Source organism: Solea solea, chromosome 13, assembly GCF_958295425.1.
Source record: "Solea solea chromosome 13, fSolSol10.1, whole genome shotgun sequence".
NCBI classification, from domain to species: Eukaryota; Metazoa; Chordata; class Actinopteri; order Pleuronectiformes; family Soleidae; genus Solea; species Solea solea.
The window spans coordinates 9,080,445-9,103,429 of NC_081146.1; the positions used below are offsets into that span (position 1 = coordinate 9,080,445).

Sequence of the window (22,985 nt, forward strand, 5' to 3'; positions counted from 1 at the left end):
ATCTTTGTCTGTCATATGATCACATAAACACACACAGAATCAGCATGGTGCACTCTTTATTTTGGTACACTCCTCTCTCCCTCTCTCTCTCTCTCTCTCTCTCTCTCTCACACACACACACACACACAGACAGGACAGAAACAGATAGTTGACAATTTCACTACCACAGTTACTATCAATCACCTGGCTGTCTTAGAGAGAGAGTGTGTATGTGTTAGTGCTCATGCTGTTGCGCGGGAGGGCAAGTGAGTGATGGCAGTGACAGTATGGATGGCATGTGCTGTGAAATGTCACCATGGCGATCGATGGTGTTTAACGAGGCTGGAGGCTGATCTGGACCTCATGCTAACATGAATCTCTTGGCTTCCTCGCCCGACTCTGCCTCTTAATCCCCCACTCTCTGTGAGAGCCCAGTGGTCCCTTGGGAGAGAGATGAAGCCTTTTACCTGCCAAGAGGCTTTTGTGTCTGGCCACACACATGCACACATGCAAGCACCGTGAATATCAACTCTGGTGCTTTGCGCTCTTCAAAGGAATCATTTGCACGAAACAGTTGTTTTCAAGAATCAAAACACAGCACACAGTCGTTCAGATTAATCAGAACTAGTTTATGATTTCAAAGTGCTGAACATAAAATCCAGTGAACCAAAGAGAGAGAACAAACAGGAAACTCAAACCAAAGAGGGACATTGAAAAAAACAGCAACTTTTTTTCTTTTTTGTTTCTCTTCTTCAAAAAACAATGCACAACTTGTACCACAATATTTGAAAAAGCTAAAAACACTTCAAAATATTAGATTTGTATATATTTATATATTTATATTTTTATTTATATCTATATAATTTGCTTTTTTTTTTTCATATGTCAAACTGCTGCTGTGAGTGTGTGAGTAGGTTGTGGAGGCCTGGGGGGACATCCCCGTTGAGCCGCAGTCTGATACACAAACACAGGTCGAGCTGTTTCACCAAGCTATGGCAGCTCTTGACAGCTTTTAACACACCATGCATATGATCCTGGCTTTTCTAAGCGTATACAAACAAAGACAGTATGCAACCGTATCCTCATTGCTCTCACAAGAGCTCATCAATAGAAACAAATAGAAAAAAAGAGCATGACTGCGGAATGTTCCACCCCTTGACGTACAGCTATCTGTCGAGCACCCTCCTCTCTCCTGGTCTCTCCACCGTCCTCCAGGTGAGCAGGTAGGGTGTGTGTCTGTGCCTCTAGCTCTTCTCAGGGTGTAAGTGCTTCAAAAGCCAATTTCTCTCCATGTTTATTCCTCCACACTCCTACTTGACCTATGAGTTCAAAATGAATTGATATAAAAAAAACAAACAAGTTCAAGTCTGAGTGACTTAGTCATCAATTGTTAGTGCACAGTATCTCCTCTGCTCTCTAAAGTTGCAAGGAGACTGTCTCATCTTTTCTTTTCGCTACAGACAGTACAGGACAAGTCTTTGTATTAAAATAATTTAGAGTTTGAATTTGAACTATTCCTTCTCTGTCTCTTCCTTTCGTGGTGAGATAGCACTTATGAAATTGCACTTGGAATCAAGAGCTCTACTCAACAGTTACTTCCACGCGTTCATGAAATATCTGCGTCTTGCTTTATGATGTTTCTGCATGTCTACGTTCACAATGTCTGACCTGTTTTAGTACATTTCAGTATGTAAAACGACCTATTCCTCCTTTCAGAAGGAAGTAGAATGCACCGCAAGTTGTGTTTCACTGGGACATCTTCAACGTTGATCACATGGTCACATTGGTCACATATGATCTTTACCAAAAAAAGTCCTCAGAGTGGTCGAACCAGGCCACAGCACAGATAAACAGTTCTCATAAACCATGCGGTTCTTTCTTTTTCAGTGCCGGATGAGCTGCCACTCAGATACAGAGAGGAAAATAAAAGTCATTTTTACCATTGTCCATCTCAACAAGGTCGTCCTCCCCCATGTGAGAAAAAACAGGAGGATATAATAAAATGTGAGTAATTGTCTTTTACCAGTGAAAAGCATTTGGTTGGCTGTTTGTCTGCGTGAAAAGAAGTTCTCGATTGGTTGTCCTGAAGAGCAAAAAGCATCTGATTGGCTCTCTCTGATCTGCATCAGTCAGAGGGGAATGAGTCTCTCATCTGGATAAGTGTGCATGCTCCTCAGGACAGGGAAAAAGGCCTGAACAGGACAATATGTGGGTTTTCCTCTGTGTGCTCATACTGGGCTGTCAGTAGGGCAAAGTGTCCAGGAATCTGTCGATCAGCGGCGGAGGTGGAACCAGATCCTCCAGCTTCAAGTAGAAGATTCGTTGAAGGCCTTGGGTTCTCTGGGAACGAAGCTCTGCCCTTAAACCCAGAATACAACTCAGAGGGGGTGCAGCCTTAGACGAAGAGGAAGAGGGGCCGCAACCCAGATGGTCTCTGAGACAAGAAATCACCTTATTCTGCAGCTCCTCAACCCGCTTTGAGTCCTTCAGACCCGGGACTTGCTCTGCAGAAAGACAGAGATGGTACAAGGATAAGTCATGGGAAAAAAGGTGCACACACATACACATTCAATGAGCTGAAAGAGTGTTAGCTACATCTTCTTTAAAATTGAATTCCACGTCATTAGCCTGTATGGCTCATGTTCTTAACAGGCCTTAACCTGTCTCACTCACTTCAGATCAATACATGGTCTAACCTAATAAGCCCCCGTACACTGTTTAAGCACACACACACACACACACATGCACATGCACGCTACACCATACATATATAACAAACACACAGATAGTCCCTGCAGTTAAAGACACTGGCAGAAACAATTAGCTGATTATTCGACCCTGTGAGCAGCCAAATGAAATTAGAGTCACACACGCACACAAACGCACATACACTGCTGCCCATAGCAACTCCAGTGGCACCCGTACCAAGCTTAATGTGACACTAACTCATTCTGCAGAGAACAGGGTGTTCAGCCGCCACACCGCACCCCCACCCCCCCAAGACACACACACGCTGGTCCCTGCTGCTGGGAGGCTGTCTCTTGGACCAGTCTCACTTTGAGGTCTCCATTATCTGAAGCTTATTTATTGTTTGTTTATGTGATTCTTTTGTTTGTTTCTGTGTTTGCAGGTGCAGAGTCACTCCAGCCCTCTTTTCACCGCAGCTTTCAGGCCCTCTCTTCCACTCTCGCTTCCCCTCTCTTTGCTCTCCCTATCCCTTCTTTCTCTGTGTGTGCGAGCTCCTGGGGAGGGATCGATGACTGCCTTTCTACACAGGCCACTCTGAAGCAGTCGATTGCCTGGTGGCTCCGACGGCTCTGTTGTGGTAGTGCGCTGTGTGCTTTGCCGAGGTGGCAGAGTGCCACTGAGAACAGCGCAGACGCCATTCCGGAGCTGTGCTCCACAGTGGGCTGGTCGATCAGGCACAGAGTTAAGTGCTCCCCCAGAGAGAAAGGATGGGGTTGAAGGCTTAGACACGGGGAGAGGAAGTGGAGGAAGAGGAGGTGAGTATGGGGGGGGGGAGTATTCTACCCATTAGACATTTACTCCGATGTGAAGGTGTAAAAAAAAAGATTAAATGTGAACACTTAATTGCACAAGTGTCCACAGTCACCTTGGGCGACACAGGTAATAGACTATTTCTAATGCATTTCTAATCTACTATACTGACAACTCTTGTCTCTTCCTTTGCATATCGCATGTGCTTTCACAGAGAAAGCTGTAACTCTCCCTCCATTTTTCACACATGCACACTGATTAGAGAGTGGGCCAGGTGTGTGGCAGGTGCAGCAGGTGCTTCTGGGTATCAGGTTCTGGTTTCAGGCAGGAGTGTGTGACAGCACACATGCACACATGTATTTTTGAGCGTATGTGTGACGTTGGTGGACGTGTCCACCTGATCACTGTCACACTGAATCAGCGACAGACAAAGCTCTGAAAAAAATAAAAGGAGGTGTGTGCATGTGTAGATTTGTATGTGTAAATTCACGTGGAAACGGCTTGAATGACTGACAGTGTGTGTATGTGAATAGTAGGATGGCGACAGGTGTGAGTTTAAGACTGTGAAAACTGCTCTTCATCCCTTTACTTTCCCCTGATGGTGAAATTATTGACTTGTGATTTTACCTGTGAGCAGAACGAGGGCAGCCAAGCATGCGAAGGCAGAGGTGTCCAGGTTTAGGCTCTGGAGATGAGTGGAGAAATCCCGGATGGAATCCAGCCACTCTCCGAACCCGCGAAGGCACTGGAACCTGTGCAGCACCAAGCCGTTACAGAACACTAGTTTGTCCTCTGACAACACTGACCTGGGAGATGGAGAGAAGAAAAAAAAAAGGGGGGAAATGAAGAGTCGTTACTTATTAGAACTTGCTTCCAAAGAAATGCTGTATTTTCCCCTCATGTATTGTAAATATGGCTTGAGATACTGGGGCAAGGAAACAATTACAATAAAAACAATGTGAAAACCTGGCAGTATATGCACTCACACACATCAAACACAGGCATGCAGCTGATTCAAGTTGTGTTTTCCAAATTATAGCATTTTAAAACTTTCCTGTTTCCTTTTAGCAGGGTGGGGTGAAGGGTTAGGGTAGAGGGCTGCTCTATATATGTGTGTGTGTGTGTGTGTGTGTGTATTTGCCGATAGGTAAACTGTTACAGCTTTAATGTGCCCAGGCTGTGGTGTGCAGTGGAAACACAAAGCCTTAATGAGGAAATGAAAAGGCTTCTCAGATGCATTTAACCATCAGTTACTCACGACACACAACATCCCACTCCTTCACCATCAAGCAGGGAAGGAGGATAAAACAAGCAGTGAATGAGGGAGGGTTATGACTGGTCTTTATTAGCGCCTAAAAGAAAAGTACATGGCTATCCTCAGAGAGCTGCTACAGTGTTTCACTGGTAGATCTCAAGAAGACAACAAAGGCCGGCACGAAGCTAAGACAGATTGAATATGCAGGACAAAGGAAGACAGGCTGAAGAGGGTGACTGGAAAACAGCTGATGGTGAGAAAGGATGTGAAATTGGGGGGGGGGGGGGAGAGAAGCCTCAAATTACACCCTGCACAAACATCGGTTTAGCAGTTACGAGGAGAAGATGAAATGCCATTTGTGTCCAATTATCGTTACAACGGTTTAAAAAGAGCTACTCCTCTCACACTCGGCAGAAAACACGCGCACGTTCACTCCGCATCATTAATTCTGTCTTCTGACTGATAAGAACAACAACAACAAATTACAAGTGACTATCTGAACCAAAATTCTAATTCAAAAACTATTGGCAGGTGAGGAAGATATAAAATCAGTGGGAGGAAAATAAATAAAAGTTCGTGCAGGACTGGATGCACGAGGGAGGAATTCAGTCGTCATCTGTAACTGAAAAAGACTGAATTTCTTTTTCTATTTTACTCTTCATAACGTCTCCTCTAGGCTGAGCTTCACGATTCATGACATTTCTGTGTATATGTAGGTTTATAGTCCATATATGTAGTCAGACTGCATACAGTATGAACCCTGCAAACATGCCCCTTAATTTGTCCTTTGTTTGTTGTTGTAAAGTCTCAAAGGTTTATTGCATTCTGCATCACCCCTTTGCTTTAATGCACTGTGTATTGGACAAAGTTTAAATCAAGAAGGGCATCGGTTTTATGGCTGCATCATTATTTTTTGCGTAAAAAAATTCATATTAGTCTTTTGCATTTTTAACACATTTCCCACTGATATTAACATTTTATTACGTGCAGCGTTATGAATGATAGATTGACAGATTAACACCACAAAAAGGGTTATATTTATCTTCTACTGCAAATAAAGCAGTGGACTTTTATTAGTATTGAGAGACGGTTAAACTGTCTCAAATACTGTAAATCTTGTCAGGGAAGAGAAAATGCAAATATTTGACTGTAGGTGATTCTCAAATGACAATGTCTGCATTGTCCCGATTACATCTAAACTACATAAATAATGCAAGTTTAAAAAAAACCCGAAAAAAACGTATTATTTATCATTTGACCCATTTGTCTGTTTATGAGCAAAGCTGCAGAGACAGGCTGGCAGACAAGCAGTCAGGCAGATGTCAGGCATGCACGCGCACACACACACACACACACACACACACACACACACACACACACACTGTTGGATGACTGCCACACATTCCTCTCACCCTTGACTACACTGTCACCACGGTAATCAACCAATAACCACAGAAACTGTTTGGTAACGGGGTGCTTACAGCAATGTCGGTCCAGAAGAGTGGAGCAAATTTACTCTACACAAACTGAGCACACACACACTTGCAAGCATACAAGCACACGCTTGTGAAGGGGAGTGGAGGGGGGGTTCTGCGAGGCATCTGAGTTCAACATGGGGTCATTACAGGGCTGCATCAACAGCAAGATCAGAGTGTGGACCCCGTCTTGTGCTCTCACGGAACAGGGAGAAAGTCAGACAGAGCCGTGTTTGTGTGTGTTTTTGCCGTGGGAGTTTGGCTGGTGGGAAGATGAGCAGTGTGTGCGTGTGCGTGTGAGAGAGAGAGCTTGTGTGTGTTTGATAAGGGCCTCTATGAATCCACCGTTTATTGTGAGTCACAGTCCCAGCCTGATCCTGCTCCTGCTGGGACTGTGATGCCACCACCCATCCTCTACCCACCCTGCACCTGGACCAATGCTGGGAGGAGGAGAGAAAGTTAGCGTTCGACATTGTCACTGTGTGTGTGTGTGTGTGTGAGTAAGTGCACTTGTATGTCTCTGACTGTGTTGGTTTCTGCCTTTAACGACAGTGCAGACAAAGGGATGAGCTTGTAGCTGACCCCCCCTCCTGCCTATAAATTTAACCAGCTACATGCCTTTCCAGAGCAAACCAGTAACCCAGGGCAATTCTGAACCAGAGATGGGCTGGGACAGTCATAATGGCACCACAGGTATCCACGAGGGAGACACACACATACATGCTTTCTCACACATACATCCTTGGACACATAAGGTAAATTGAGGTGATTCCTTTTTTCTTTTTCTTTCGCTGAATTTAATATTTATTTCCTTCCATAACAGCTCTTTTCAGTGGCTCAGCTGACCACATTTCAGGAGGAATTGATCCTGTCAATTCACAGTTCACAATGTCAGCACAGTTTTAGCCAACAGAACGCACACAGAGCTCTCCGTGCGTCAGATATCAGACTAGCAGAGCGGAACTCTGTGGGTGTAGCTGCTGTCATAGCTACAGACTCCATTCATAATTTGCTTCATATGGCGATTACTCAGTCGGCTCCACTCCTACTCTGAAGATACACCAACACAGCAGCAAACAGCTTTGCCTGCACAGTTACACACTGTACCGTTATGGTAAAGGATATCAACTGCTTATGGTTCCTAAGAGATGGCAAATTGTTGCTGGTAATGTCATAGTTTTAGAAATGTTGTGAGGGAAGTGATCCAAAACCTTTGAGTCTTGCGTGCAATTTGTAAAAGTAGAAGTCACTGTGCTTTTATTTCTGTTGCAAGACTAATTCCATCACTGCCCTCTTACCTGTGAGCAAGTCGCAGGACAAACAGCTCCAGAAAGGCAGAGTCTATGAGCAGGTTCTGATCTTCGCGATGGAGTTCGGAGAAGCCGGGCAGCCGCTCTGCCCAGCACCGCGTGGTCTCCATTGAGATGGTGAGCAGCCTGTAGAAGAGCTGGATGTGCTCAGCGTCTGAAGTGGAGGAGGGAGGGTCGGCAGCACTGAACTGTAGAGGCAGAAAATAAATGACTTACAAACACCGTACACTATAGTTCTCAAGCAATTTGGGCATTTCCGTAACTGAAATGAAAGGAGTCAGGAGTGTGGTGGAGCACCTGGCTGTAGTCGAAGTCACGGGGTGTGCAGTGGGAGTACGCCCTGAGCAGAGCGGAGAGCAGGGTGAGAGGTGGAGAAGGTGGAGATGCTTCTGTCTGCAGTGGGCTCTTTGGTTTGGAAGGAAGACGACCTCTGCGCCCCTTCAAGCTGTCAGTGCGCACCACTGTGGACCAGAGAAGAGACGTCGAGCAGCATTAACGACATGGTCCTTCAGTTGGAGCTGATAAACTAATATTTGTGCTTACATGCACACAAAGGACTCCAGGCTATTCTCTCACTGACAGTGAGACAGTCAGTGGTGAATAACTAGAAAAATAGTTGAGTTTCACTGACAGACACACATGTTTCATAAGGCAATCTCTTCATCTCTGGAAAAGTCTGCTGATACTGACACTTGTTTTATTGCATTTATTGTCCAACTCTCTCTTGGCTCTTTTTTAAAAGTTTCCTGTAGTGTAGGCAATTATTGCTGGTAATGGGGGAGCCATTTTCACCAAAGGGACCTGTATGCAGAGCAGATGTAGCAGAAGAGCCAACAGGAGCACCTGCTCTCTGTGATTATGTGTGTGTGACAAAGCCTCCCATGACGGGACCGATATGGCCGTCTTTATGTTTCTCCTCTCCCAAAGTACTTCATTTACTTTATCCTGAATCAATAACGATGATCAGCAAAACCTGCCAACTACACCTTTAGGCTTGAGAGGAGGACCCCAAACTTTCACACGTCCTGTACATTAGAGGCAACTAACCAGCAGATGGCAGTGAAGCTGTTCCCTGGACTGGGGAGTGTTAATGGGAAAGTGTGTGTGAGTGAGTTGGGGGTTACAGGACAAGGTGACAGAGGACAGTACAAGTGTCCCACTGATTATGCACTCATGCCAAAACATGAAGTCGGTTATATCACACCTGATGAGTGTGAAAAACTTTGCTTCCTCCACTGGAGAAGGGAATTATATATCAGTATGAAGGTGTGTGTGATGCTGCCACAGTCCAGATAATCCCAGGAGAGACTGTTAAACTATAATTACAGAAGCAAACTTTATGGCTGCAGGTTTGAAATCAGGTGCCTTACCTTCCTTCACCATGCCCACACTGAGACACTTCTGGAAGCGGCAGTACTGGCAGCGGTTGCGTCTCCTCTTGTCCACAGGACAGTTCTTACTGGCCAAACACACATACTTGGCGTTTTTCTGCACGGTGCGCTGCAAAGACAAGAAACAGACACAGCGATAGTCAGCCTCCAAACACAATCATCCAACTAATATGTGATTTGTTTAATTCAATTTCAGTTTTTTTACCCCCTCCCATCAAAGAATGAAAGCGGAGGCTCGCAGGTCAGATTTTAATTACGCACTGAAAGGCGGCGGTGACATCAGTATAATTAGATAAAATTAATTTTCCAACAAGACTCGCCTGCAGGAGGGACAATTTTATTAGCGCCCGAGATGACAATGGGGACCGAGCGCGTGGCGTGCCGAGGCGGGTCCCGCGAGACAGGAGGGACTGCGGCCGCAAGAGCTGCGTGATCACATTGTTTGTGAAGCTGGCGGGTCAGCTCGTGGCATCCCCGGTGCCTCGCGCATCGCGCATCTCTCAATGGGCCCCGCGGGAGCTGTTTTCTCCTCGACTGGCTTGCGCGCGATTATGACTGACCTTATTAAAATGAAATCAGAAACGGGCCACGTGGGAGCCGGGTGCGCTCTTCGCGCGGATGAAAGGCAATAATGACAGAGATGCTGCTGGTGAATGGCTGCGCGTTCCCGCGCACAGTCACTCAATGAAAAACTTCCCCGAGGAGAATAAGCCACAATCATGTTTCTAGAGCAGTGGGTGTGCATGCAGGACGAGTCTATTTAAAGCAAGTGAGGTAATTATTCTAAATACTGTATGCACCAACATAGCATACGCGCCTGCACCTGGAGCATGGTGCAACTGTCTTTCTTTAGAACTCTCATTGACACACCTTTGCCTCGGGATCAAACACTCTAATCTCTCTCTCTCTCTCTCTCTCTCTCTCTCTCTCTCTCTCAGTCTTTCTCTCTCTCTCACACACACACACACACACACACACATATCTGGGGGCAGAGGGCAGAGAGGTAATAATCAACTAAACAAACATAAGTCTGAGTGTCGCGGCTTCCTCTCTTCTTTAGCGCCTCTAAAACACATCAAAACAAATAAATCCAATTAGGAACCCCTCGCGCCACACATGCCCGCGCCCCCGGGAGACCAATAACACACCAATTATTTCATATGCTCCGGCGCGAATGCGGAACTGGCGCGTAATGGTCGCCAGCGCCGGATGAGAGTGGTTGCCATGGCATCGCAGATCACCGTGGATGTCTCTCGCTCATCTCTTCAATGGTCAGTGACCCGTGATCGCGGGGATAAGTTAGTTTTAGTCATTAATGGGTTGAGGGAAAACAAATAGCATCCGTTTAGTGGGAATCCGAACTCAACGTCGGTGCATGCATGACAGGCAGGGTCAAGCACAAAGACTCAACATGCACGCTTTTTATTTACACCTGTACAAGTCAGGCAAACACGGAGTTTAAAGATTTAACACTTATGTCATAAGCAGCTAAATTAAAATGAAAAGTTATGTCACTCTTTTCTGGAGAGATTCCTTGAGGCTTTGATTTAAAAAAACAACCATCTCAACTCCATCTTTTGTAGTTGGTGTTTTATTTCCTTCAGCACACAGAGGGTTCACAAAAGGGAGTGCAGGCTGAGTTTGACCCTGATGTTTGTAAGTTTGAAAGATCAATTAGGGATGAATTAAGCTCTCATGAGTGAGTGCTGTTGTGTCTCCTGCACTGTTGTAGTGCAGTGTGTGTGTGTGTGTGTGTGTGCATGTGAATTTACTTTGTAAATAAACAATGTGGAGCATGGGCATCTCAAAAGCTGAAAAGAGAAACACTACATACACAACACTGTGGAAGCTTTTGAGCAATGTTTGTCTGATGCAAACGACTTAATTGAAATGACATGTCAGAATTTAAGGGAGATTTAGATGCACTAACAGCACATGAAGACTGGCCTCCAGAAGCTCTGCAGGTGTCATTGGGGCTGGACAGAGCGCAGAGGCAGATTCTTGACATGTAACACGTGCTAATGGCCTTGGCTTAAATTAAAAGCCTTTAGGGACTTTTGCTCTCCTTCCTCCTCCTGCTGTCTCGTCTATCCCCTTCTCTCATCTGCTGCTTAATCAGGCACAATCACACTCACTCCTGGAAAGTGCAAGGGTGGTTACTATAAAAATCGATAGTAGGGATCTGGTTTTATTGTTTTATTTATGGAATAAATTAATTACTTTTTACAAGAGGATAGAAACATTAGTACAACATGTACTGAATGTGTTTATCTGTTTGTTTGTGTTTTAGAATTAACTGTTGTGTGTCACCTGCAACCTATTTATGATGTGCATGCAATTAAAAATAAAAATAAAATGAACTCTATTCTGACTGATAAAACCACAACTGATGAGGCCACTTTTCATAATATTGGTGTATTTTTTATTTTTGACACAATGCTTGGCTTGTGCTAAAAGCTGACATCAAGTTTTTTCTTTTAACAAAAAAAATCAATCTGAATAGGTTCACTAATTTAATGGAAACCAGTGAATGGAATGCATTATTCTGCCAAAAATAACAAACAGGAGAAAAACTGGACTTGTTGTTTAAGAGCTAACCCTAATTCACAATGAAAATGTGTTTCAAATCGGACTAATGAGATAAAAATAATTTACAGCGAACCTCTGCTGCGGTTTTATGTGTAATAACTGCTCAAGAATAATTAAATATAATCAGGGAAATAATTTAAAGGGACAATAAAACTATCAGGGTAATGGACTTTATGTACGTGAGAATATGAATATGGAAAAAAAAAGTGAGTGTCTCTGCTGTTAACATCCTGTATTCAGGAGGGTAATAGCTTGAGAAATATGCACGTGATGCCGTATGAATAAACATGTTTTTCTGTATGTGACTGTGTGGTTGTGTGCATATGTTGTGAGTGTATGGTTGGCTGCATCTGCACGTGTGTAAAGGAAACATAGTGAGGTCTGACAGGCTTGTGTGGCTGTGGAGAGCTGCAGCGAGCAGACAGCCTACGGCCTACTGCCACCAGACACTGCTTTCATTAATTACTAAATAAAAACAAATTGTGAAACTAATTGAAAAGAAGGATAATTCATTTCCACCTACCAGAGGCATTATTCAATTACCACTGCGCTTGCACCCTCCTTCTTGCTGTCTCTTAATTTCACTCCCTTGTCTCATGCAAGCAATAGGAGGCTTAACAAGTGTGCTGGGAAACATTATAATTCAAAAGCAATGCAGGAAAATGTCTTGACTGTGGGTTTGGAGGTGAGCGTATAACACGACTGACACATTGTAGCACTTGCATTTGTCAGAGAAGTGTGTTGTCATGTTATACGACTGACACAGAGAAGATTCAGTTGTTTATGTTAAACTGTGAGTTGTTGCACACGTGTGCTGTAGAATGTGATGTGAGACACTAAGATGACTGAATCTGACTGACCCAATCTCAAACTGACTCAGATCATCCTGAGTATTATGTCAGTGAACTGTGGGCAACTCTGTGGCCAGTGAGTCACTACACAGACGCTGAGAGGAAATTTTGATTTCAAGGCGGATTCCTTTTCCACGGGCAATGTCATCATGCTTTATTTCTGAGTAGGTGAACCTTGGTTGTTTGAGAGACTACATGCGCGTTTATCATCCTGTGTGTTCTCACACAACACGAGCAGTCACAGACGTGAGCCCATGCACTGCTGTGGGTGGGTTGTGCTTTTGTACTGACATTAAAGGTGATTTAGGTGAACTCAGAGAAGTAAGAGTCTAGAGTGGAAGTGATGCAACTGTCTCAAATCCACACACGACAGGGAATTTACAGTTTGTCTTGTCTCTATTTTTAGGGTGGAAAGTCAGTTTTGAAATAAAAGGAGCATAAAGTGTTGGAGTAGGACTGGGTGTTGATAAAAAAATGTGGATGCATATCAATGTATACGTATATCGATTCAGGAATAATGTTTTTTTTTCTCTTCTAGGTTTATAAAAATCTGCTTTCACAAAAATTGAATTTTCTGTCAAACATGGAGCACTTTCATGGAGCTCACTGAAGCTGATATTATAAACTTCTCAGATTCCAAAATTTTATATCAGATGACATATTGTCAACATTATGTGATACAAAGGAAGTTTGATACCACAAAATAATTGAAGTTTGTACCAAGACAAATTTGAGTGATATAAAATTTGATATTTGTTTGCACTGTTTGGACTGTTTGGAGTAAAATTGTGATATGACTTTGAAGTGCTTTTACCTTGAAGAAGCCTTTGCAGCCCTCACAAGTGCGTACACCGTAGTGCTGGCAGGCAGCATTGTCCCCACACACTGCACAGGTGCCTTCTCCTTGAGGGCCACGTGGAGGGGGAGAGGGCAGGTTGTCTCCTAGTAGGGGGCCACAGGGCCCGAGAGCCAGGGAGCGGAAGGCCAGGCTGCTGCCCCCGGCCCCACGGTGCAGCTGGTACATGGGCTGATCCAGAGGTGGACCATGAGGATGAGAGATTGAGGATGAAGAGGAGGAGGAAGAAGAGGAGGTTCGCACCAGGCCTCCTCCCAGACTTTCATAGCCGCTGACGCTGCCTCCACTGTGTGGTGGCGAATGCTGGTAGAAGTGAGAAAAACGGGGAGACTTGAGGGGCCCCGTCTCCAGGCTAGAGCCCAGAGAGTGGGGATGTGACGGTGGAGGCAAGGAGTGCTCCTCCCACAGAAAAGAGGAGCCAGGCTGGGGAGGCAGAGATGGTGTCGTGGGAGTGGAGGGGGGAGACTGTTTAAAGTACATAGTGGAGGAGGACAGGGCGTCCAGTGGCGGAGCCGTCGGGTAGCTGTCCTCCTCTTTTTTGATGTTGGGCCTGTGTGTAGGCATCTGGTAGAGGCAAGAAGACTTGGGCTCGTAGCTTCCCTCCACAAAGACATTGAAGCTGGGGAGGGAAGTGGTGGCAGCAGCGGAGATTTCACCCCCGCCCAGGTCCAGCTTGGTGTAGTCAGGGGTCATTAGGTCAGAGCTGTAACTGTCACCCTGGTAACTGAAGGACTGGCCAGAGTAGGCAGAGCCTGGAGGGGCCGGCCCGTACTGAGCCTGCACACAGGGCATGTCTATCAGGGAAACAGAGCACACGCACAGGTTAGAGTGGCACATCAGAAAACATGTATCCCAGACATTATTCTGTCAAAAAGCATTGGTCTGGTGTTAGTAGAGAATAGCTGTACGGCAACAACCATTAGTCAGAGAGGAAAGTGTAATCAAGTATTAATTCAACAATGGTTTGGAAGTGAGAAGACGCACAGTTCAGAAACAACCGACTATAAATCTAAGCGATTTAAACTCCAGTAGTAGCACATGCACTACAAAGGTAAAAACGCTAAACCGGGGCAACAATTTAACAGTGAATGACAAAGCACAGCTCGATTGGAACAGCCAGTTTTTCAGCTCGTGAGGTGTCAGAGACTTGAAGATTTCTGAATGCACCTTTCAAAAGATATATAAAAAAACGCTTTTAACAACCCTTTTTTTTTTTACCCATTTCCTGCCCTTTACACCATTTGCTGCTTTACAGCCAAAATCATTGTACTTAATTGAGAACAGCTGAAATATTTGGAGCAGTCAAACACACACAACCACAAAATGTGGCAGATTCTCCCGCAGTTAGTTTAGATTAGTTAGAGAGGCTGTAATTCATCATGAGTGCAAATTCTGTGGCAGAGCGGTCAAAGCACAGATCCAGTCCAAGTGTGTGTGTGTGTGTGTGTGTGTGTGTGTGTGTGTGTGTGTGTGTGTGTGTGTACTCTGATTAGTGCGATGGCAAAGCAGATGAGATAACATTAAATAATAATGGAAACCCCATGGGGGGCTGGATGCCACACAGGCACACACTGTTTACACAGCATTCTTTTTCCCCCTTTAACCCTAACCTTAAACATCACAACTAACCCAATCCTGACCTAAACTTGTTCTAATCCTTAAAACTTTGTGAGGACCGGCACAAGGTCAACATGTCATCACAAAGATGGGTTTGAATAAAAATTGCTCCTCACAGCATCATACACACACACACAGAGAGAGAGAGAGGTAGAGAGAAAGAGAGAGAGAGAGAGCAGACACCAGTCAGTATGTCTTCAATTTCCCTTTGTGATTTAATTCTGTCATAGTAACAGACTAGACATCGTCATCATCATCATCTCTGTATATGGTCTTGTCTTATCAAACTTCTTACGTAATTCACCCCGCCTGCATTCACGTGCGTGTGTAGGCTTTGTGTGTGTGTGTGTGTGTGCGTGTGCGATGAGTGTGTGGGGCCATAATCGGTCATGATTATCGGCGCAGTCAGGGTTTTGTGGTGTTTGCTCGTCGCTCCTGAACTGTCAACACTGCGCTGCTGCCATTGACGCCCAGCATGTGCGCGCGCGCTGCCGTAATCGCCCCTGTTTCCCCGCGCGTCATGTTTGTCTAGTCAAATACAGGCTGTTAAAGCACTCACAAATACCTCCATCCAAACACAGAGAGACTGAACCAAATAAAGGCCTGTAACTTCATTAAAAAAAACCACATACTAATACGCTAATAAGAATAGAATTTCACCACGTTTTGCTCTGTGGTCATACTTGGACAATAAAGTGCACGCATGTCACCCACAGCGGAAATCAGGAAGTGACACATTCATTTGAGACGCACTGACACAATTTAATCATAGATTCCTGAGGAGCAGTGTCTGTTTGGCTGTGGGGGGATGAAAACACAAAAGGAGGAATCAAAGCGGTAATTAAATCAAATAAAAACAGTCCTATATGTGGGACACGCGTCTTCACCCCTTCATCATCTCACTCATTCACTCCCCCTGACCTTAATTTATTCCATGTTTCTCCAGGTCTGAGGCATCCAGCTGACACATTACAAAGAAAAGAGGGGAGGACAAGAGGAAATTAATGGAGGTTGTAACCGGAGGGTCGCCGGTTCTAATCCCGGACTGCTGTGCCCCTGGGCAAGGCACCACATTGCTCCATGAGCGCAGGTAAGTGCTGCTCCCGCGCCCGGCCTATGTGAAATTCACTATCACTAACTGGTGTATGTGCAAAAATAACTCATTATAATAATAATAATAATAATGAAAATAATTATATAATTAATAAAACAAAAAACTCTACTGGTTCATTTCAAGTTCAACTTTAAACTCTTGTATAATAATTCAGTATAAGTACAGCAGATGCAGTCTCAATTGGGGGATATTGAGTTGTTAGATTTTTTTTTGGATTTTTTTTTTTTTTTAATCGAGGATGTGAGTCAAGCTGCAGGCCTACGTCTGTTTGACGTCATGAAGTTTGTTTCTGCCACAAGTGACCAGCTCTTCAACCCACGTGGAAAAACACACACATACACACGCGCGCGGCATTATGGGCGTCACGGGACCTTTATGGGTTACAGTCTGTCTTTATATATACTGTTGATCAGACCTCATCTGACGATTTCTCTGCATGTGTCATGTCACTATAGGTCGAGCCTCAGATCACTGGCAGTGATGAATGCGTGTGTGTGTGTGTGCGATGACACAGGGAGGCAGACGTTGTAGAACAACACCGTCCGGATTATGATATTTGAGTGTTTATATGGGTGAGGAAAGACGCCTTGGATCAAGCGCACGAGCGCACACACGCCTTACATCAGTTTCATGATGTAAACACTAACCAGCATATGTTCTTTCTGCCAATAACACGCACCCTTATCCCGAGAAGAACCTGTAAATCCACTGAAGTGTCTCTTCATCCTTTTCGATCCTTCACATAAGGTGACTTGATGGCGCGTTCACTCAGTCACACACACAGGTTTGTGTAGCTAGTCTTCTCAGGACACTGCATTGACTTCTATTAATTTGGACGAGTAAACAAAGTGTTATCCCTTACTTTAACCACAACAATTTAGCGCCAAATCCTAATCTTAACCTATAACGGCAGTTCAAATATCAGCCCTATATAGCCAGTTGCTCAGAAAATAGGTTATATCTCATTATGACCAGGTTTTGGTCTCCATGAGGACTCCTGGTCCTGACAAGGTCAGTGGAGCAACTTGATTTTTATGTCACTTATGGAAGGCTATGGCCACTGCTACACCGCATATATCAGACTGCCTTTTGTTACACTTGCATGTGAGCAGGTGTGTGTGTGTGTGTGTGTGTCAGAGAGAGAGAGTGTGTGTGTAAGCAAAAGGACAGACAACAACCCAAGCAGCCAGACATACAGGTGGTGCAGCAGCAGCAGCAGCAGCAGCAATAGTGAGGCGAAGGGAAACAGGCTCTAACCTCGAGGTGTGCATTTCAACTGGACAAACTGCAGCTGTTCCAATAACTGAGCGCGCTTGTTCATTGTCACAATGCCATAGATCTAATAAATAAAAACATCAAGTTGCAGACATAAATACAAGTACACATTTTTGCATTTTTTTTCTTCTTTTTCTTTCTTTTCAGCCTGTAGTTAATTCAGTGGTTTTCACACTTGTACACCTGCGAGTAAAGATCTGTCACCGTCTATATTTGGGCGTGCCTCTTATTTCTGACAGTTTTGAAATGTCAACTCACACAGAGATCAGAACAGAACAGAACAGCGTGTGTTCTAACAGCTTCATCGTTTGTTTAAAAGATATATATATAAAAAGAGGTAAAACAAAGACAGTCTTTAAGTGTAGCTCCTTTTTTTGAAAAGAAAAAAAAAAAAAATTGACCATGATGGGATTTTTTAAATCATACATCACACCAAAAATAAAATTGGACAAAAGAGACCCGATTTTCTTAACATCAAAAGAAAGAAAGACAGACAGAAAGAAAGAAAGAAAGAAAGAAAGAAATTAGAGGGCTGATGCCTCTCTCTGTGTAATGTACCTGGCGAAGGAGCTACGCGCTGAATGGTGCTGGGTGTCCGGGGTTGTGTGTCGGCGTGCCTGCGGCCGGGACAAGGCTGCTGGAGCGGGGAGGACTCAGCAGGCGTCGCAGAAGAGGTGACCTGTCGCTGGGTCTCAGAGCTGAGCTGGGCGCGCTCTTCCGAACCTGTGTCTGGAGCAGAAATGACTGGATCACAACTAGGCTGAGTGAAAACCAATGAAACTTACTGATATTTTTTCTTCTTTTTTTTTCATCTTTACATGACTTTAGTGAGACAATTCTATTTGCGGTGGCACTTTACAAGACAGATCACCAATACCCTCAAAACCATCTTGACCCAGAGAAACGTTGTCACAATTCAAAGTAAATAAGCAACAAAGTAAATTTCAAAAAATGTTGAAAGAAAAAAAATCTGTTGAGTTAGTACATCGGATGTAAAGATGCAAAAACAGAAAACCCGTATCACTGCAGTAACATACATACATGTCACAAGAGACACATTTAATTAAAAATAACAATTCTGACATCAAACATGGCTTTGAATCCGTGCTACAAAGAGAATATTAAGAACCACAACTGAGGATGTTTTGCTCATTTCAAGACTTGCACTTACGTGGGTGATTGGTTTCATTCTTTAATACAAAGCATTATTCCGTTATTATTCTATTTGTCATTTTGTGTTGCAAAAGCCATATTCACCCAGGTGAAGAACTGCTCAGCTTCTCCAAAAAATACAGACCTACAAAAGTGATAACTTTGATAAAAGCAGTCTGTGCCAGTTCGCACTGCAGGCCATCGCTTTTCCTCCCACTGATCACCGCCGTGTTCGCGCGCTCAGGGTTCATCCAGAAGGAGAGAGAAACGTGGAAACTTTGGAGAGTCGGACCCGAAACCAAACCAGCAGACTCCTGTGCGCCGTGCACCTCCAACTCACTCAACTGAAGCAGGGCGCGCAGCGTCCTTTGGATTTCAAGGCCCAGAGCGCCCCCTCCCTGTCACACACTCCCTTATAAACACACAGTGTCTTTTTTTTTGCAACACACACACAAACACACACACAGACCCTCTAGGATGTGGTCAATCCGGGATATAATTTCTGTCTGTACACAAGCCCCATCTGTGTTAACCTTATATGTTTCAATAATTCTTTGGTCAGAACAACATGGGCTGCAAATTCATGATTTAATAAAGAACCCGGAGCAGAAAACTGCTGTGTCCATTTATCTGATTATGGCTGATTTGGAAACGTTAACCTATTATTTAGTTCTGCATGCGTGGAGCCACTTTGGCTATGAGGAAAATAATTCAACAAACGTTTGGCACGATTCTTTGTTGAAGGTGAAAATATCCTCACGAGCGCACGAGCGCGTAAAGGTGCTCTTACGCGTGTGAAGGGTTCGAGGAAGGTGTCATATTTACGTTATGAACACGGAAAAGAGACATAGGTGCAGGGTGTTTTATTAGAACAAACTGGTTTCCCTCTCGTTTTTCCTCTCAGGCTGAGTCGGCTGGTGCATGGAGGCTCTGGCCCTAGGCGCACCAGTAACCAAGAGAACGACATCAGAGCTGCAAAGCACGCGCCCCGGAGTGCCGGTAGCCCCCGGTAGCCCCCTTGCTCCAATAACGCTGGACAGCGCGAGGCTTCCAGCAAACAGAGGCAAAGAAAGGAGAGGACATAAAGAAGAGACAGAAGAAGTATGTGAGTACTGTAAATCAGCTCTGAGAGGGAAAGTGTCAGACGAGCCTGAGTGTATGCGTAAACTTCAGTGTGTGAGAGAAAGAAGTGCAAAATCAGCAGATTATTGAAGGACATTGACTCGGCACTGGTGTTTTTAAAATAATACATGGCATGGACAGCGAATGTCCTGTTGGCACAATACGAATTATAGAAGTGAATACAAATTCCGTGTTGTGATTTTTCTGATAAAACTTTATACTAATTATATATATTTTTTATTCCAGTGAATCAATGAGATGAACTTGTTTCACAAAAGACAGTGTGAATGCGAAGATTCACAGTTGGCCGCCAGTCAGATGACAGCTCAGACTAAAATGAATCAAACCACCACTTTCATGTGTTGCTTTAATTCGAGCAGAGTCAATGTGAATCATAAACACAAACCACCGCTGTCCCACACACCCAGACGCACTCGAACGCAACACACCGTGTCATAAAATCACAAAATCCCACACGATGAGTGAAATAAAAAAGAAACTGTTCGTCTTTCTTAGCTCTGAATTTATCCCTGTCTCGACTCGCACACGCACCATTATAGTGAGTCCGTCCATTGTGCGAGCGAGACGCATCTAATTTCCATGACAACCATACAGGATATGATATCTTCACAGCTCAAATGAAAAATGAAATGTGATTTACACAGACACACAGACACACACGGACTTGACGTATCAACAGGTTACACGGGTAAAGTTGAAGAGAGCAGACACATGGTGGTGTTATTACAGTTAACATGGCACAGGTACTGTAAACTAAACCACACACACGCACACACACAGCTTTGAATATTCACTATATAACAAGTGCGATCTATATACGACAGAAGGTCAGTGATTCATTCATTCACTACTTACTGGTTTGCTGTAGCGGTTCCGTCTTTACATGTGGTAATAACCTCGTATGAAGTATCCTATGTCCATCCAGAATAATCACCCAGTGTCGACGTGAGGAGGATAATTTTATATATAGATATACATTACATACAATAAATGTATATATACATATAAAAACTCTTAGTGATAAATGGTAGCGTACACAGGATTGCAAAAAGCAAAAAAAAAAAGTTTTTTCTTCCTCTTAGGTTTTCTAAAGTAATACACTAAAGTAGAAAAACAACAATAAAATATTACATTTAAAAAAGAAAAAATGAAAACCTCCCGAGTGTTAGGAGTGTGTCTGCGTCCGTCCCCGTCAGCTGAGTGTGTCAGTGCTGATGACGGTGCTTTGTAAAAGTGTGGAGTTGTAACGCGAGTTTGTTTATGCGCGCCGTCTGAGCGGAGAAAGTCAAATAGTGCATTTATGTGGCTCTGCCTCCACATAGAGAGGCTGGTATGCGCTACGTCAATGTGACGCCATGGGAGAGGTGACGTCACTTGAATAGAGCCTCCCCCTTTCCCTCTCTCTCCCTCTCTCTCTCTCTGGCACGGCGCGCGGGGCTTATGTGTCCGGTACTGTACTGAGAAAGTGAGTGAGAGAGCGAGAGGTTGGTTTGATGGTTGTATGGGAGGAAGCTGAGGGGGAATCCAGCAGGCGAGCGCTCAGCATTTATCAGACACAGAACTCACGCTGTACTGTATGTGACACACATAGTTTAAAGTCTGCTTTTATCAAAACAGAGGGTATTTGTGTCTGTGTACATTTGCATTTTAACTTTTTATTAATTTAAAAATGAAAATTCAACTTGTAGGTTTGTTTTACTATATACTATAAGACTTTGTCGTATTATCTTGTTGTCACACAGACTGCTGAGTAGTTGTTTCATTAAATACAAAAGAAACAATAATATGAGCTGCTTCTCTGAGGCTTATTTTGTGACCTTCTTTAACCCCGAAAGTCCAGTAAAATGTTATCATAATTTTGGGCCCAAAGCAGAATTTTATAAACGGTAATCCACACGACAGATGATTTGAAGCAGTTTATGTGTTTACTGTAATGTTCTTGTTCTTGGGCCACATTATGTCACACTGGTATGATGATACACTGTATTAGTAGCTGACTCAGCTTTCTCCAGCTAACTACACAGCAGTGAAAACCCAAGATAGACCAGGGTTTTAATGTGTCAGGCCTAATAACGGTGAACTCACCTTCTCTGTCTTTGAGACACACCTACAATAGTTTCCTTAAGCTGACTGTGAATGTTAAATTTTCTTTTCCCTCTGAGAGTAAAGTTACTTTAATACTGTAAACTTCTAAACATTAACACGATTTCACACAATGCTGATGATGCCAATCAGCTCCACATGACTCTCTCTCTCTGTGTAGATCTTGTGTTCCCCAGTGACATTCCTGCTCTGCACACAGGAAGTGATTTGTTTTATATCAAGACAGACCGAGGTAGGAGTAACATTGTGCTATGACTGAAAAACCAAAAAAAGCACCCATGAAAAGTTTCAGACGTCAAAAACCCTGGTCATATGGCAGTATGATAATTGCTACACTGTCTCTGTTTTCACTCAAAAACTCCCTCAGTCTGATCTGATAGTATTGCTTAACAGACCATTTCCTAGTGTATATTATTTTACAATAAGACCAAACATTGTCAGAATAATATTAACAACAAAAGGCAGTTTTAAATCAGTTGATGTTCACTGTAATGGATTTTCACAGTCTTGTATAAAGTACCTAAATGAGGAGTTAGAATAGAGCCATGGTGGCTCACTGGTAGTGTAAGTTGTCTTATTAGTTGACGGTTGTGGGTTCAATTCCTGGCTCTGCTAGTCTATGTGTCCTTGAGCAAGACACTTAACCCCATGTTGGAGTGTGTGAATGGGTGAATGTCAAAACTGTAGTGTAAAGCAGCTCATCAAGACTAGATAAGTTATATATAAATACAGACCATTACCAACTCTTCTTCTTCTGATTTTATTTAGTAGTAACAAGTAACAAAGATAGTGAGAGGAAATGTAGTGGAGTAAAAGTAAACTTTGCTAAATTTTGTACTTAAGTACAGTAACAAAGTATTTGTACTTTGTTACATTACAACGCTGCATTTTAACAGGTCACAGTAGCTGAAATCATAGGTGTAAAATAACCACATGAATGATGGCTGAGTTCCATTTAGCATCCTTGCTTTTGAGGAGCATGTGGGTTCAGTGTCACACTTTCCATATTTATTCCATATTTATTCCATGAACATCGTTTATGTGATCAGTAACACCTGTGCCTTCCCCACGGAAACGAATAAAAACGACGTTTTAACTTCAATTAAGTAAGTAAATAACTGCAGGCACATTTGAGAACAACACAACCAGGCAGACAAAGACAGGTAAACGTGCACAGCAACCAACAAATTGAAAAGCGCCTGTGGAGCCGCCGAGAACATTAAGTCAGCCAATCACGAGGCGCGTACTTAACACTCAACGTCCTAATTGTGGCCAATGACGAGCTCCGGAGGGCGGGGGGAGCCTTGACGCACTGAGGCTCGTGATTGACGTAAGCTTTACTAAATTTAGCATCTGGCGGGCGGAGGCAGAGTGAGA

The 22,985-nt window shown here is 43.8% G+C and overlaps 1 protein-coding gene across 3 annotated transcripts; it reads right to left on the minus strand.

The window, feature by feature from the left end:
- Positions 1–223: 223 nt before the first annotated feature.
- nr4a3 (nuclear receptor subfamily 4, group A, member 3) lies at positions 224–20,575 on the minus strand. Of its 3 annotated transcripts, none has more exons than XM_058648385.1 (8): positions 18,508–19,210; positions 17,769–17,939; positions 13,163–13,998; positions 8,888–9,017; positions 7,815–7,978; positions 7,506–7,705; positions 4,105–4,283; positions 224–2,483 (listed from the first exon to the last, which is right to left on the minus strand). In XM_058648385.1, the coding sequence occupies exons 1-8, from the start codon at positions 18,611–18,613 to the stop codon at positions 2,221–2,223; spliced, it is 2,049 nt and encodes a 682-aa protein (XP_058504368.1). In that variant the 5' UTR covers positions 18,614–19,210; the 3' UTR covers positions 224–2,220. The 3 variants fall into 3 exon arrangements, with proteins under 3 accessions (XP_058504368.1, XP_058504369.1, XP_058504370.1); XM_058648386.1 differs by lacking the exon at positions 18,508–19,210 and adding an exon at positions 17,193–17,274 and having other exon boundaries at positions 17,769–17,894; XM_058648387.1 differs by lacking the exon at positions 18,508–19,210 and adding an exon at positions 20,361–20,575 and having other exon boundaries at positions 225–2,483.
- Between the last annotated feature and the right edge of the window lie 2,410 nt (positions 20,576–22,985).